Genomic DNA, 12,782 nt, shown 5'->3' with positions numbered 1-12,782 from the left:
GAGGCTCTCAAATCTAAAAGGCTAACTTTAGCCAACCTGCTGGAAAACAAAGTACAAGGCGCGTTGGTCAGATCCCGGATGCAGGACATCACAGAGATGGATGCTCCCTCTGGCTTTTTCTTTGGCCTGGAGAGGAAACACGGACAGAGGAAAATGATCCACTCCTTGCTGTCGGACACGGGGCAACATCTGAGCGAACCGGGGCAGATGAGGAGGGCTGTGGAGTTTTACCGTTCTCTGTTCCAAAGTGAACACAGGGAGAACGATGAACTGCTAGAGGAGTTCTGTGAGGAACTGCCTCAGGTCTCCGCGGAGACCAACATCGAGTTGGAGCGCCCTCCTGGGCATGCAGGGCCAGAAGTCCCCAGGCGTTGATGGGCTCACGGTTGAGTTTTAGAAGGCCTACTGGGATCTTCTGGCCCAGGACGTGCTTGAGGTGTGCAATGAGAGTCTGGCTACCGGTTCGCTCCCCCTATCCTGCCGCAGGGCAGTCATCGCCCTGCTGCCCAAGAAGGGAAACCTGCAGGATATAAAGAACTGGCGCCCCATGTCTCTCCTCTGTACCGACTATAAGATCCTCTCCAAGGCCCTGGCCACGAGGGTAGGGAAAGCCATGGAGCAAGTCATCCACCGGGATCAGACCTACTGCGTCCCCGGCAGGTCAATGGTAGATAATATCTACCTAATTCGGGATATTTTGGAAGTCTCCGGTTCATTGGGTTTGCAGACGGGCTTGATCTCATTGGATCAAGAAAAGGCGTTTGACCGCGTTGAACACGGCTTCCTCTGGAAAATTATGAGGAAGTTTGGTTTCAGCCAGGGTCTTATCGCCAAGATCCAGGTGCTGTACAGTGACATTGAGAGTGTGCTGAAGATCAATGGTAGCCTGTGTGCTCCTTTAGGGTGTGTAGAGGCGTCCGGCAGGGCTGCGCGCTCTCGGGGATGCTCTACGCACTCTCCCTGGAACCCCTCCTGCAAAAAATGCGCTCAGAGATCCATGGCATGGTTTTACCTGGTTTTAACAACAAATTGGTTTTATCCGCCTATGCTGATCTTGTGGTTTTTATCAAAGACCAAAGAGACGTCAGCGTTTTAACCGAGATTATAAAAAAATTCTCCATATTGTCTGCCGCCAAAGTGAATTGGGGAAAGAGCGAGGCCCTGGCCGTTGGCGAGTGGCTCGATGGACTTCCAGCTCTCCCCAAAGGTATGACCTGGAGGAAGGATGGTTTTAAATATCTCGGCGTCTATTTAGGCGGAAAGAGTTTTGTTGAAAAGAACTGGGAAAACATAGAACAAAAGATAAAAAACAAACTTGCCAAATGGAAATGGCTACATGACAAGATGTCCTACCGAGGAAGTGTTGGTGCTAAACAATCTGGTCGCCTCACAATTATGGCATAAACTTGTCGTATTAGACCCGCCATCAAGACTGTTGGTCAAAATCCAAACAGAAATGGTAAATTTCTTTTGGAACAGTCGTCACTGGGTGCCGCAATCGGTGTTGTTTTTACCCAGAGAAGGGGGGCCAGGGCCTTGTCCACCTGGTGAGTAGGGTCGTTGTTTTTAGAATACAGTTTTTACAAAAATATTTGATAAGATCTCCTGTATGGAGAGATGTGGCCAGCTGTATTTTGAGACGTGTGAACTTTCTGGGGTTGGATGCTGCTCTGTTTTTAACAAATATTAGTCTTTTGAAGTTAAAGGAAATTCAGCAATTCTATCAGAGCGTTTTTAAATCGTGCGCTCTTTTTAAATTGCGAAGATCGGAAACGACTGATTCTCTGCATTGGCTTTTAGAAGAGCCGCTGATCTGCGGAGCGAGACTGGATGTCGAAGAGGACACGCTCCTAGGACTGTCGGAGAAGTTAACTGGAGCCGGCATGGTGACGCTGAAGCGGCTGATCCAAGTCTCTGGAGTGGATTTTGGTGGTGCCCAGGAGGTTGCCGCTGCAATCAAAGTAAAGTCTGCCAGAACGATGGAGCGTGTTCTGAGGAAAGTGAAGGAGAGACTGACTGCAGAGGAGAGGGCTCCTGCAGTCATATAAAGAGGGGGAATGCCTGCCGAGAGACACAGATCCTTTCCCAAGAGTGCTACTGAGCCCCGGTTTTGAAGAGGACAGCGGTCCTCTTTTAAAGAACACAGACTCAGAAATGGATCTGTGCAAAGTAATTCCAAAGACACTGTACAAAAACTGTGTAAAATCCTAAACAGGAAAACACTTGAGAAGAGGGCTGTCAGCGTGTGGGCTGAGAAACTGAAAGGACAACCGATACACTGGAGGACTCTATACAAACCGCCAATTAAAAAAAGGACTGGTGACCTCCAGTGGAGAATACTCCACGGCGCTATCGCCACAAATGCATTTTTATCGGTCATCAGTCCTCGTTTTGTAAATGAGTGTCCCTTTTGCAGTTTGTCAGAGAGTGTTTTTCATGTTTTTATAGATTGTGCATGTTTAACTGGATTTTTTAGTTTTTTATCCACCATTTTTAGTCTTTTTAAAATGCTTTTTACCAATTCAGTATTCATTAATGGTGTACATCACAGCAAGGCTACTAGTTTTAAATCACGCCTTTTAAATTATTTATTAGCTGAAGCTAAACTAGCTGTCTACATCACTCGGCGAGACAAACTGCAGGCTGGACCTCAACTGGATGCTGTGGCTCTGTGGAAAGTAAACATCAAGGCGAGGTTTGAGGTTGGAGTTTGCTTTCCACAGAGCCACCGGGAATTTACAGAGGTTTTTGGACTTGTGGGGATGTGACAACGTACTGTGCATCATTTCAGAGAGCAATGAATTAATCTATAACAAAATATTATCATAATGTGTTTCTTTTATTGATGTGAGACAAAATGTGGTGAATTGTATATATTTATTGTTATAATAAATGTATTGGTAAGAATAAAAAAAATCTTTCTTTCTTTCTTTCTTTCTTTTGTTCTTTCATTCTTTCAACTCGTGCAGTTATTTCTGTTTTGTCACGTCTTGGACTTTTGATAATCTGGGTGAGATGCTTATTGTAACATTCTGTATAAAGCTCTAGATATCTGAAGTCTGATGTCGTATGATTGCTCTTTCTCCCTGTGCACAGTTAGACTCAAGAATCCGGGACAACAGAGAAAATCAATTAGCTAAATCAAGTTATTCCTCTAATTCTTAACAGAGGAAACTCTCTTTTCTTGGTGGCTTTTATTGGGTTTCTCTTTTTATTTGCCACCAAGCGGCTCCACGCTGCCTCCACTTCTCTCAGCTTTCTGCTCCGTTCTGCTTCCTGAAACGTTTTGCTAAAGTTATTAAAACCCAACAGCAGGAAAAAATGTGGAGGAAAATCAGAGATTTAAAACATGAAGCATTTTAACACCTAAACTGATGATCCAGCTTGATTTAGTTTTTAATTCTCAGAAGAAAAATAAAACATTTTTTGTGCCAAAAAGTCCCAGATGATCTGATAATATTTCTTGAAGGGAATGATGATTGTTAGATTGTAACAAAATGCTTTATATCTGTAATATTTTCTTTCACATAGTTGATGCAGATTAAGCAAAATTATCAAACTATTTAAAATCTTACAAAAGAAAAATGCAACTTCATTTTTACTCAAAATTAAATTTTCTGCACCCCAATAAGCTTCTGACTCATTTATTAAACTCTGATAAACACAGGAAACATTTTAATCCTTTATTATTAAATCTTTTTATATTCATATTTTTGGTTTTGTGCTTTTCTTGGGCTTAAATTTATATATCCAAAATTACTTTTGGTTTTGTTATTTAATCATGCAAATCCTCAGATTTTGTTAATTCAAACAAAGATGAAATTTCTCATTTAATTTCTTCATATTAATCTAAAAAATTTAATTTAAATGTATTGTAAGCAAATTTATAAAACGTGATTATCTGATTTGAAACATGATGAATATTTTTCTGCTGTGTAAAAACATTTGAATGATTGATGAGGAAAAGCCAAAATAAAAGAAGCAAAATAAATTCTGTTTTTGTTACAATTGGCCAAATCTGATTTTTATTTTTCAGTTAAGACAGTTTAATTATTTTAAATTAAGGTACTGCGGATTAGTTCATAGTTAATAAGGAAGAAACACTTTGTTTGAAACTTGACGATTTTGCTTGTGTGATAAAAAGTTTTTTTTATTTTACACCAAAACATAGTCATGGATTGGAATGGCCTAGTCAAAGTCCAGACCTGAAACCTTCTAAATCTTTTTCCAGACTTGAAATTAAATGTTTATAGATAATTTCCATCCTTTCTGACTGAGTTTTATTTTTTGTAAAGCTGCTGTACTTCCTCCAAATAAAAATAAGCAAGAAACTGATTTCTGATTTTTTGTTTTCCAGGTTGACGTTCTGAATGAAACAGAAAATATTAAGATTTTCTCCATTTTATGATTCAAAGCATCATCATCAGACCTTCATCAACTGGTTTCAAGATGGGAATATTTTACTGTAAATAAGTTATTTATGAAAGTCAGAGTTGAGATTTAAAAAATCTCTTATTGACATTTAAACAGAAACAGAACAAAAACAAAAGCAAATGAATAAAATACAGAAGAAAAAGTTTTATTGTTCACTAAATACATGAAGTTTAACTGCAGCAAAAATACAAAGGATCATTTAAGATTTGAATCCAAGATGAATTAAAGAACATAGAGAAAAACTGCATTAAATTAAAAGAATCTTTGAATGGAAACAGAAAAACAACCTGGAATAATCCTGGAATAATCCCAGTTTCCATCTTTAAAGGACAGGAAGAAGAAGAAATTTCCAAGGAATCTTGTTGGAGTTTCCTCAAGAAATAGATTGTAGAGACTGAACTATCTGTTCAACAGTGAGAGAGTTTCTCTGACAGGAGGAAAAACTTTAGACTCTTTAGACTCAAATCAGCTCAGAAACACTGAAGAACAAGAACTGGACCACCAGACTGTAAATCCAGGAATCAGAGGTTCAGTGAATGTGGTGTTGAAGGTGTGGAGGAGGATCAGTGAGTCAGAGGAGACTCTGTAGAAGGACAGAATGCCAGCAGGACAGTCCACATACACTGCTACTCTGTTAGAGACAGAGGAGGAGAGATGAGTTTCTATGTTATTGTGACAGACAGAGAAACCATGACGATCAGAGCAGATCAGACTCCAGGAATGATCATTATATCCAAACACACAGTCTCCACTGAATCCTTTCCTCCTGATTCTTCTGTAAGTGACTGATATATTAACATCTCCTCTCCACTCAACCTCCCAGTAACAGCGACCAGTCAGACCAGTTCTACACAGCAACTGAGAAAAATCATTAAATCTGTCTGGATGATCAGGATATGACTGAAACTCCTTCACACATGTCACCTTCCTGTTGTCTTCAGACAGTTTGAGTCTTCTGGTCACTGTGTTTGTGTCGATGGTGAGTTGACAGGAATCTGATGGAGAACAAACACAATCCAGCTGCAGTTATTGATCATTTATTGACACTTTGACTCCTGAATGAGTGATGTGACAGTTTGAAGATGGTTGAATGTGAACTGCTTTGTTGTCATGAATCAGATGAAAAACACACTTACATTTCCACGGACCTGGAGTCAAGAATCGGCCTCCAGCAGGCCACCCTGAAAGGAGGAGGGGGGTCAGACCATCAGTCTCTTTCAGCAGCAAACCTGGACATTACATGTCTCTCAGACACACATTGTCCTCCACTGAGACAGGAACCGTCCAACATCTGGATTGCAAACTGCAGAGGATGTAGGAAGGACAGTTGGTGCTGCTGCAGCACAACTCATTTCTCCAAACACAGGAAAAGCTCCAACAGAGAGGAGAAAGGAAATCCCTCAGTAACAACCTGAAGAAACTCACTGAAGCCTAAAAGGACATCAGGAAACTAAGGAAACATTTCTGGAAGCTCCACCTGATTCAATAATCAGCATTAAAATACAATCAATCTAAACTCTGATCAACACCTGGATACCTGATCCATCCACACTCCCACACACAGATGAAGGAATGAAACACTAAACAGCCCTGCTGCTGAAAACCTGCTGTGGCCTCACTGTAATATCCAGAAATACAAACATTAAAAAGGAGAAGCTGCATCACATTCAACAAAGATTCAACAAGAATCAAAGATTTGATCTCTGAGCTCAGACTCACAAACCAGGGAGAGGCTTCCATCATCACACACCTCTGACAAACACCTCCAACCTTTCAGCACTTCCTCTACCAACCAGCACCACCAGGTGGCGCTGCACACATTTACAATGAGCCCAAGAAGAAGAAGCAGCATCCTGAATCCAGCAGCTGCAGTAATGGCTTGTGAAAGTGTCCAAGGAGCATCTGGAACCAGAACCAGCAGATCCAACAGTCCAGAGAGTCTTTGTTTGCATCTTTCCTCTCAGATTTCCAAGCTGCTCTGAGAGGAAATGACATCATCACTCTACTGATTGTTCTGGAGCTCCATCAAATTGTTTTAAATATTAGATTTGATTTAATATAGAGGAATAATAAATCCCTCTATGAACCAAATTGATGATCATCATGGAAATCTAACTGAACTTATTTTATTAATTTAGTCAGAGTCCGTATTAAACTATTAAACCATTTTACTGTTTAATTTTCCTTATGATCCGTTCTTAGTCTGGAGAATATTCCAGAAAACTGGGTGATGATCTCTGCCTCCAGATGAGGCGTCTAATATTTAATTATCAAATTAAACATTTAGCTTCAAACTAAATGTTTGCCAGCAGACTGACTAAAGACATTTCTCCCTCTTCCTCCTCTATCAGACCTTCTCTGCTCCTGCAGCAGGTTCCTCCATACCTGAGAGCTTCCAGTCTCCAGTGTGGATCCTTCAGTCCAGCCGACAGCAGCTTCACTCCTGAGTCTCCTGGATGATTGTAGCTCAGGTCCAACTCTTTCAGATGGGAGGGGTTGGAGGTCAGAGCTGAGGCCAGAGAAGCACAGCCTTCCTCTGAGACCAAACAGCCTGATAAGCTGCAGACACACAATTCATCACATGATGAGAAAATGAGAACATGGAGGTAGAGACCAAGGACTGAAATGGATATTTTCACAAGAGGAAAATACTCAAGAAACTACTGCTTAACCTATTAATAATATGAAATAATAAAACTGTACAAAAGAATGTATTCTTTTGTAGGTAATGATGCTTAAGAAATTCTGACAGCTGCTGGTTGTAAAGATCTGCATTGATGCTCCTTTGTTCAACTAGGATGCAGCAATTTGTCAAGAACTTAGATTTTCAGTCGAAACCTCCACTTTTCTTAATAAATATCTTTTGGTTCTTTCAGCCTGGACTAAATGAAAATTAGCCATTATTATTTAGATTTAGCCTGGTTAACCATGTCACAGTCAGACATCCATTATTAATTCTCTGAGACTGGAGGACTGGGAGCTGAGAACTGAGGACAGAGCTTCACAGCTTCTCTCTGAGAGGTTACAGCCACTCAGTCTGAGGAGACAGAGAGGAAAATCTGTTATTAAACAATTTATTAAAATGTTTGTCTTTTTTCCAGTCAACAATGTTCCTCTTTACTGATTTAATGAACTGTTTTATATATATCATGTTGCCTTTTTTTGTGAACTGGTTCAGTCTATATTTGGGTCTCCAGCCATGAAGGACTGAACTACAGGCAACAAGGAGGCTGGCAAGAGAAATATTAAATTCCTCTATGAACAAAATGAATCCATGTCAGTTTTAACAGAAAGAGTCCAATGAAGCCTGAGAATCAAGGCTGGGCTGAAGATCAGCATCAGGCTCAGTTTGAGGATCAGCATCAGAGCTGGTTTGAGGGAAAACAGCAGCTTGAATCAAAAAGAGCAAATCTACAGTTTCATCTTTACATGTTTAATTGTTGGATACAGAGATGGAAAACTGAGCAGCAAGTGACAAAAACAAGCACTAGCCAAACATTAAATACAGGGAAATTTAACCCTGTATTTAAATTAAAAAGATCTGAAAACACCAACCTGACACTAAAGGTCACTAATCGCATGGAAAACACTTTCAGAATCACCACAATTAAAATTACATTCATAAATCTATTCGGGGGTTCTGGAGAGGAGGGTCTGTCGGATAGTCGAACCTCGGATTTTGGAAGAGCAGTGTGGTTTTCGTCCTGGTCGTGGAACACTGGACCAGCTCTACACCCTCAGCAGGGTCCAGGAGGGTTCTGGACTTCACCCAACCAGTCTATATGAGCTTTGTGGATTTGGAGAAGGCGTTCGACCGTGTCCCTCGAGGTGCCCTGTGGGGGGTTCTCCGGGAGTATGGGGTACCGGTCCCTTTCATATGGGTTTCAGATATCCCTTTCAGATCCCTGTATGACCGGTGTCAGAGTCTGGTCTGCATTGCTGGCAATAAGTCAGGCTCGTTCCCGGTGAGAGTTGGACTCCGCCAGGGCTGCCCTTTGTCACCGATTCTGTTCATTACTTTTATGGACAGAATTTCTAGAGCAGCCAGGGTGTTGAGGGGATCCGTTTTGGTGGCCTTAGGATTGCATCTCTGCTTTTTGTGGATGATGTGGTCCTATTGGCTTCATCGGGTCGTGATCTGAAGCTCTCGCTGGAGCGATTCACAGCCGAGTGTGAAGCGGCCGGGATGAGGATCAGTGCCTCCAAGTCCAAGACCATGGTCTTGAGCCGGAAAAAGGTAGAGTGCCTTCTCGGAGTCGAGGGAGATGTCCTGTCCCAAGTGGAGGAGTTCAAGTATCTCGGGATCTTGTTCACGAATGAGGGAAGAAGGGAGCGGGAGATCGACAGGCAGATTGGTGCGGCGTTCTGCCGTGAAGCGGGCGCTGTACCGATCCATTGTGGTGAAGAGAGAGCTGAGTTAAAAAGCGAAGCTCTCGGTTTACTGGTTGATCTACGTTCCCACCCTCATCTATGGTCACGAGATTTGGGTCATGACCGAAAGAACGAGATCGGCCGAAGCGGCCGAAATGGGTTTTCTCCGTAGGGTGGCTGGGTTCTCCTTTAGAGATAGGATGAGAAGCTCAGTCATCTGGGAGGGACTCAGAGTAGAGCCGCTGCTCCTCCACATCGAGAGGAGCCAGTTGAGGTGGCTAGGGCATCTGGTCAGGATGCCCCCTGAATGCCTCCCTGGTGAGGTGTTTCGGGCACGTCCCACCGGAGGAGGCCCCAGGGAAGACCAAAGACACGCTGGAGGGACTACGTCTCTCGGCTGGCTTGGGAACACCTCGGGATTCCCCCGGAGGAGCTGGAGGAAGTGGCTGGGGAGAGGGAAGTCTGGGTCTCCCTTCTTAGGCTGCTACCCCCGCGACCCGACCTCGGATAAACGGTAGACAATGGATGGATGGATGGATGGATGGATGGATGGATGGATGGATGGATGGATGGATGGATGGATGGATGGATGGATGGATGGATGGATGGATGTGGATGGATGGATGGATGGATGGATGGATGGATGGAATATCAACATTGAACGAACCTCCAAATATATTTTTAAACATTTAGTTACAATAGGATGGGCCACCAATATGTTACCATCCTCATGTCGTCACACAGAACTCACTAAATACAAAGTCCAAACCAGATGATGTTTTTAAACCAAATCTGGACCCAAAGTGGTTCTGGCAATCTTGGTAAAATAAAAGAGAGACGAAAAAATAAGGCAGCAGTTGGTCATCAGATTCACGCTGTGGGACTCAAACTGATTCTAATGTAACGTTTATAATAGTTATCTCTTCTTTAATTTCTAATATTCTTTCTACTGCTGTACTTAAATTAAAATTATAAAACAGCTTATTGATCCCAAAAGGAAATAAAATCTTCTTGTGACTCATATTAATTCAAATTCTTCAAAGTGTTATTTTAGATATTAGTGACTGTTTAACTTAAAAGATTTATTGTTGCCTGTATAATAGTGAATTTAAAGAAGGTTCTGACTTTATATTATATATATTCTAGATAAATTTCTCTACTTGTTTCTCTGAATATAGATGATTATTTTAACATGTTGCTCATCCTCTTCCTGTTACTGAAACATTTCCATTTATTCTAGAATCTCCAATTGATTTCAGCCATATCTCTTCAATGCCAATAATATCTGTTAATATAGTTTATCTGAACAGTTTAGCCCAACCTTTCTAAACATCTCTCTGCAGTAAAGGAAAACCAGCCATGTTTGTGTGTCAAGACTTAGCCTGGTTACCCATCTCACAGTAAGACATCTATTATTATTTTATTCTACTATTGAAAAAAAAAATGTTTGCATCATAACTGATGGAATGTAATAAACAGAAATCTGGTTTCACCAGGATTGAGAACATTTTACCTGAGAGTTTCCAGGTTGCAGTTTGGACTCTTCAGTCCAGCAGAGAGAAGCTTCACTCCTGAATCCTGCAGCTTGTTGTTACTCAGGTCCAGTTCTCTGAGACTGGAGGACTGGGAGCTGAGAACTGAGAGGACAGAGCTTCACAGCTTCTCTCTCTGAGAGGTTACAGCCACTCAGTCTGAGGAGACAGGGAGGAAAATCTGTTATTAATCCATCAAATGTTTCTTACTTTACAGTCAATAATATTCTCCTTGGACTGATTGAAGAATAGGTCATATTTTCAAAACTTTATGATATCTTTATTTTGAAGGAGACAGGGAGGAAAATCTGTTATTAAACAATTCTTCAAAACGTATGTTCTTTCAGATCATCAATGTTTTTATTGGACAGAGAACATTATTTTACACAACCTTTGCATTTGTTGTGAACTGCTTCATTTTATAGTTTTTCAATCTCCAGCCATAAAGGACTGAACTACAGGTAACAAAGATGTTAGAAAGAGTATTATAAATTTCCATAATTAACCTAATTAATCCAGTTTCAACTTTAGCAGTGTAAGAGCTTTGATGCTTTAATATGTAACACTATGTTGAGCTGCTGCAGGAAGTCAGTTTCTTTTTTGCACAACCACCAATGGGACACTTTGAAGAGACGATGCACCAAAACATAAATTTAAACATGAATATTTACCTAATAATTAGCAGATTTTTATTAAAAATAAATGCAGTAACAATGTGTGTCCTTACAGAACTTTGTTGGAGGCTTTAACCACTGGCAGCAAGATCAGTAGAGCCTTCTCTGAAGCAGAGTATTTCTTCAGGTCAAACACATCCAGATCTTTTCCTGATGACACTAAGATGAAAACCAGAGCTGACCACTGAGCAGGAGACAGTTTATCTGTGGAGAGACTTCCTGAACTCAGAGACTGTTGGATCTTCTTCACTAGAGAACGATCATTCAGTTCATTCAGACAGTGGAACAGATTGATGCTTTTCTCTGCAGACACATTCTCGCTGATTATCATCTTGATATATTGAACTGTGTCTTGATTGGTCTGTGAGCTACTTCCTGTCTGTGTCAGCAGACCTTTTAGGAGTCTCTGATTGGACTGCAGTGAAAGTCCCAGGAGGAAGCGGAGGAACAAGTCCAGGTGTCCATTTGGACTCTGTAAGGCCTGGACAACAGCACTCTGGTGGAGAGAATTTAGTTTAGAATCTCTCAATAATGAAAGGTTCTCAGATGTTTCTGTTTCTTCCATCAGGTTGACTCCAGAGTTGATGAAGGTCAGATGAACATGAAGAGCAGCCAGAAACTCCTGAACACTCAGATGGACGAAGCAGAACACCTTGTCCTGGTACAGACCTCTCTCCTCTTTAAAGATCTGTGTGAACACTCCTGAGTACACTGAGGCTGCTCTGATATCGATGCCACACTCTGTCAGGTCTGATTCATAGAAGATCAGGTTTCCTTTCTGCAGCTGATCAAAAGCCAGTTTTCCCAGAGACTCAATCATCTTCCTGCTCTCTGGACTCCAGTGTGGATCTGTTTCAGCTCCTCCATCATACTTGACCTTCTTCACTTTGGTCTGAACCACCAGGAAGTGGATGTACATGTCAGTCAGGGTTCTGGGCAGCTCTCCTCCCTCTCTGGTCTCCAACACATCTCCAGAACTGTAGCAGTGATCCAGCAGAAGACTGGGATGTGGCACATGATGTGGAGGCTTCGTGATGTCTTCATGTGGGAGATGATCCTGCTGGCCTGCTCCTCATCTCTGAATCTCTTCCTGAAGTACTCCTCCTTCTGAGGGTCATTGAACCCTCTGACCTCTGTCACCATGCCAACACACTGAGGAGGGATCTGATTGGCTGCTGCAGGTCGTGTGGTTATCCAGAGGAGAGCAGAGGGAAGCAGTTTCCCCCTGATGAGGTTTGTCAGCAGAACATCCACTGAGGTGGACTCTGTAGCATCAGTCAGGATCTCCTTGTTGTGGAAGTCCAGTGGAAGTCGACTCTCATCCAAGCCATCAAAGATGAACAGAACCTGGAAGTGTTCAAAGCTGCAGATTTCTTTGGTTTCACTAAAGAAATGATGAACAAGTTCCACCAAGCTGAACTTTTTCTCTTTCAGCACATTCAGCTCTCTGAAGGTGAATGGAAATATGAACTGGATGTTCTGGTGGGCTTTGTCTTCAGCCCAGTCCAGAGTGAACTTCTGTGTTAGGACTGTTTTCCCAATGCCAGCCACTCCCTTTGTCATCACTGTTCTGATTGGTTGATCTCTTCCAGGTGGGACTTTAAAGATGTCTTCTTGTCTGATTGTTGTTTCTGGTCTGTGTGGTTTCCTGGATGCTGTTTCAATCTGTCTGACCTCATGTTCATCATTGACCTCTCCAGTCCTTCCCTCTGTGATGTAGAGCTCTGAGTAGATCTGGTTCAGAAGGGTTGGACTTCCTGCTTTAGCAATC

General features: G+C 41.9%; 1 protein-coding gene across 1 annotated transcript; it reads right to left on the bottom strand.

Annotated features, from left to right (window-relative positions):
* Positions 1-7,252: 7,252 nt before the first annotated feature.
* Positions 7,253-11,910, bottom strand: LOC129353050 (NLR family CARD domain-containing protein 3-like). Its single transcript, XM_055022259.1, has 2 exons — positions 11,065-11,910; positions 7,253-7,471 (listed from the first exon to the last, which is right to left on the bottom strand). The coding sequence occupies exons 1-2, from the start codon at positions 11,829-11,831 to the stop codon at positions 7,372-7,374; spliced, it is 867 nt and encodes a 288-aa protein (XP_054878234.1). The 5' UTR covers positions 11,832-11,910; the 3' UTR covers positions 7,253-7,371.
* Between the last annotated feature and the right edge of the window lie 872 nt (positions 11,911-12,782).

This window comes from Poeciliopsis prolifica, unplaced genomic scaffold (assembly GCF_027474105.1).
Source record: "Poeciliopsis prolifica strain line A6 unplaced genomic scaffold, Auburn_PproV2 SCAFFOLD083, whole genome shotgun sequence".
Classification (NCBI taxonomy): domain Eukaryota; kingdom Metazoa; phylum Chordata; class Actinopteri; order Cyprinodontiformes; family Poeciliidae; genus Poeciliopsis; species Poeciliopsis prolifica.
This window is presented reverse-complemented; position numbering and strand designations above follow the sequence as displayed.

Coding starts and splice junctions, on each gene's coding strand:
- LOC129353050 (XM_055022259.1), bottom strand. CDS start 11,831: ATGATTGAGTCTCTGGGAAAACTGGCTTTTGATCAGCTGCAGAAAGGA. Junction 7,472..11,064: donor AAAGCCTCCAACAAAGTTCT/GTAAGGACACAC, acceptor CTGTCTCCTCAG/ACTGAGTGGCTGTAACCTCT.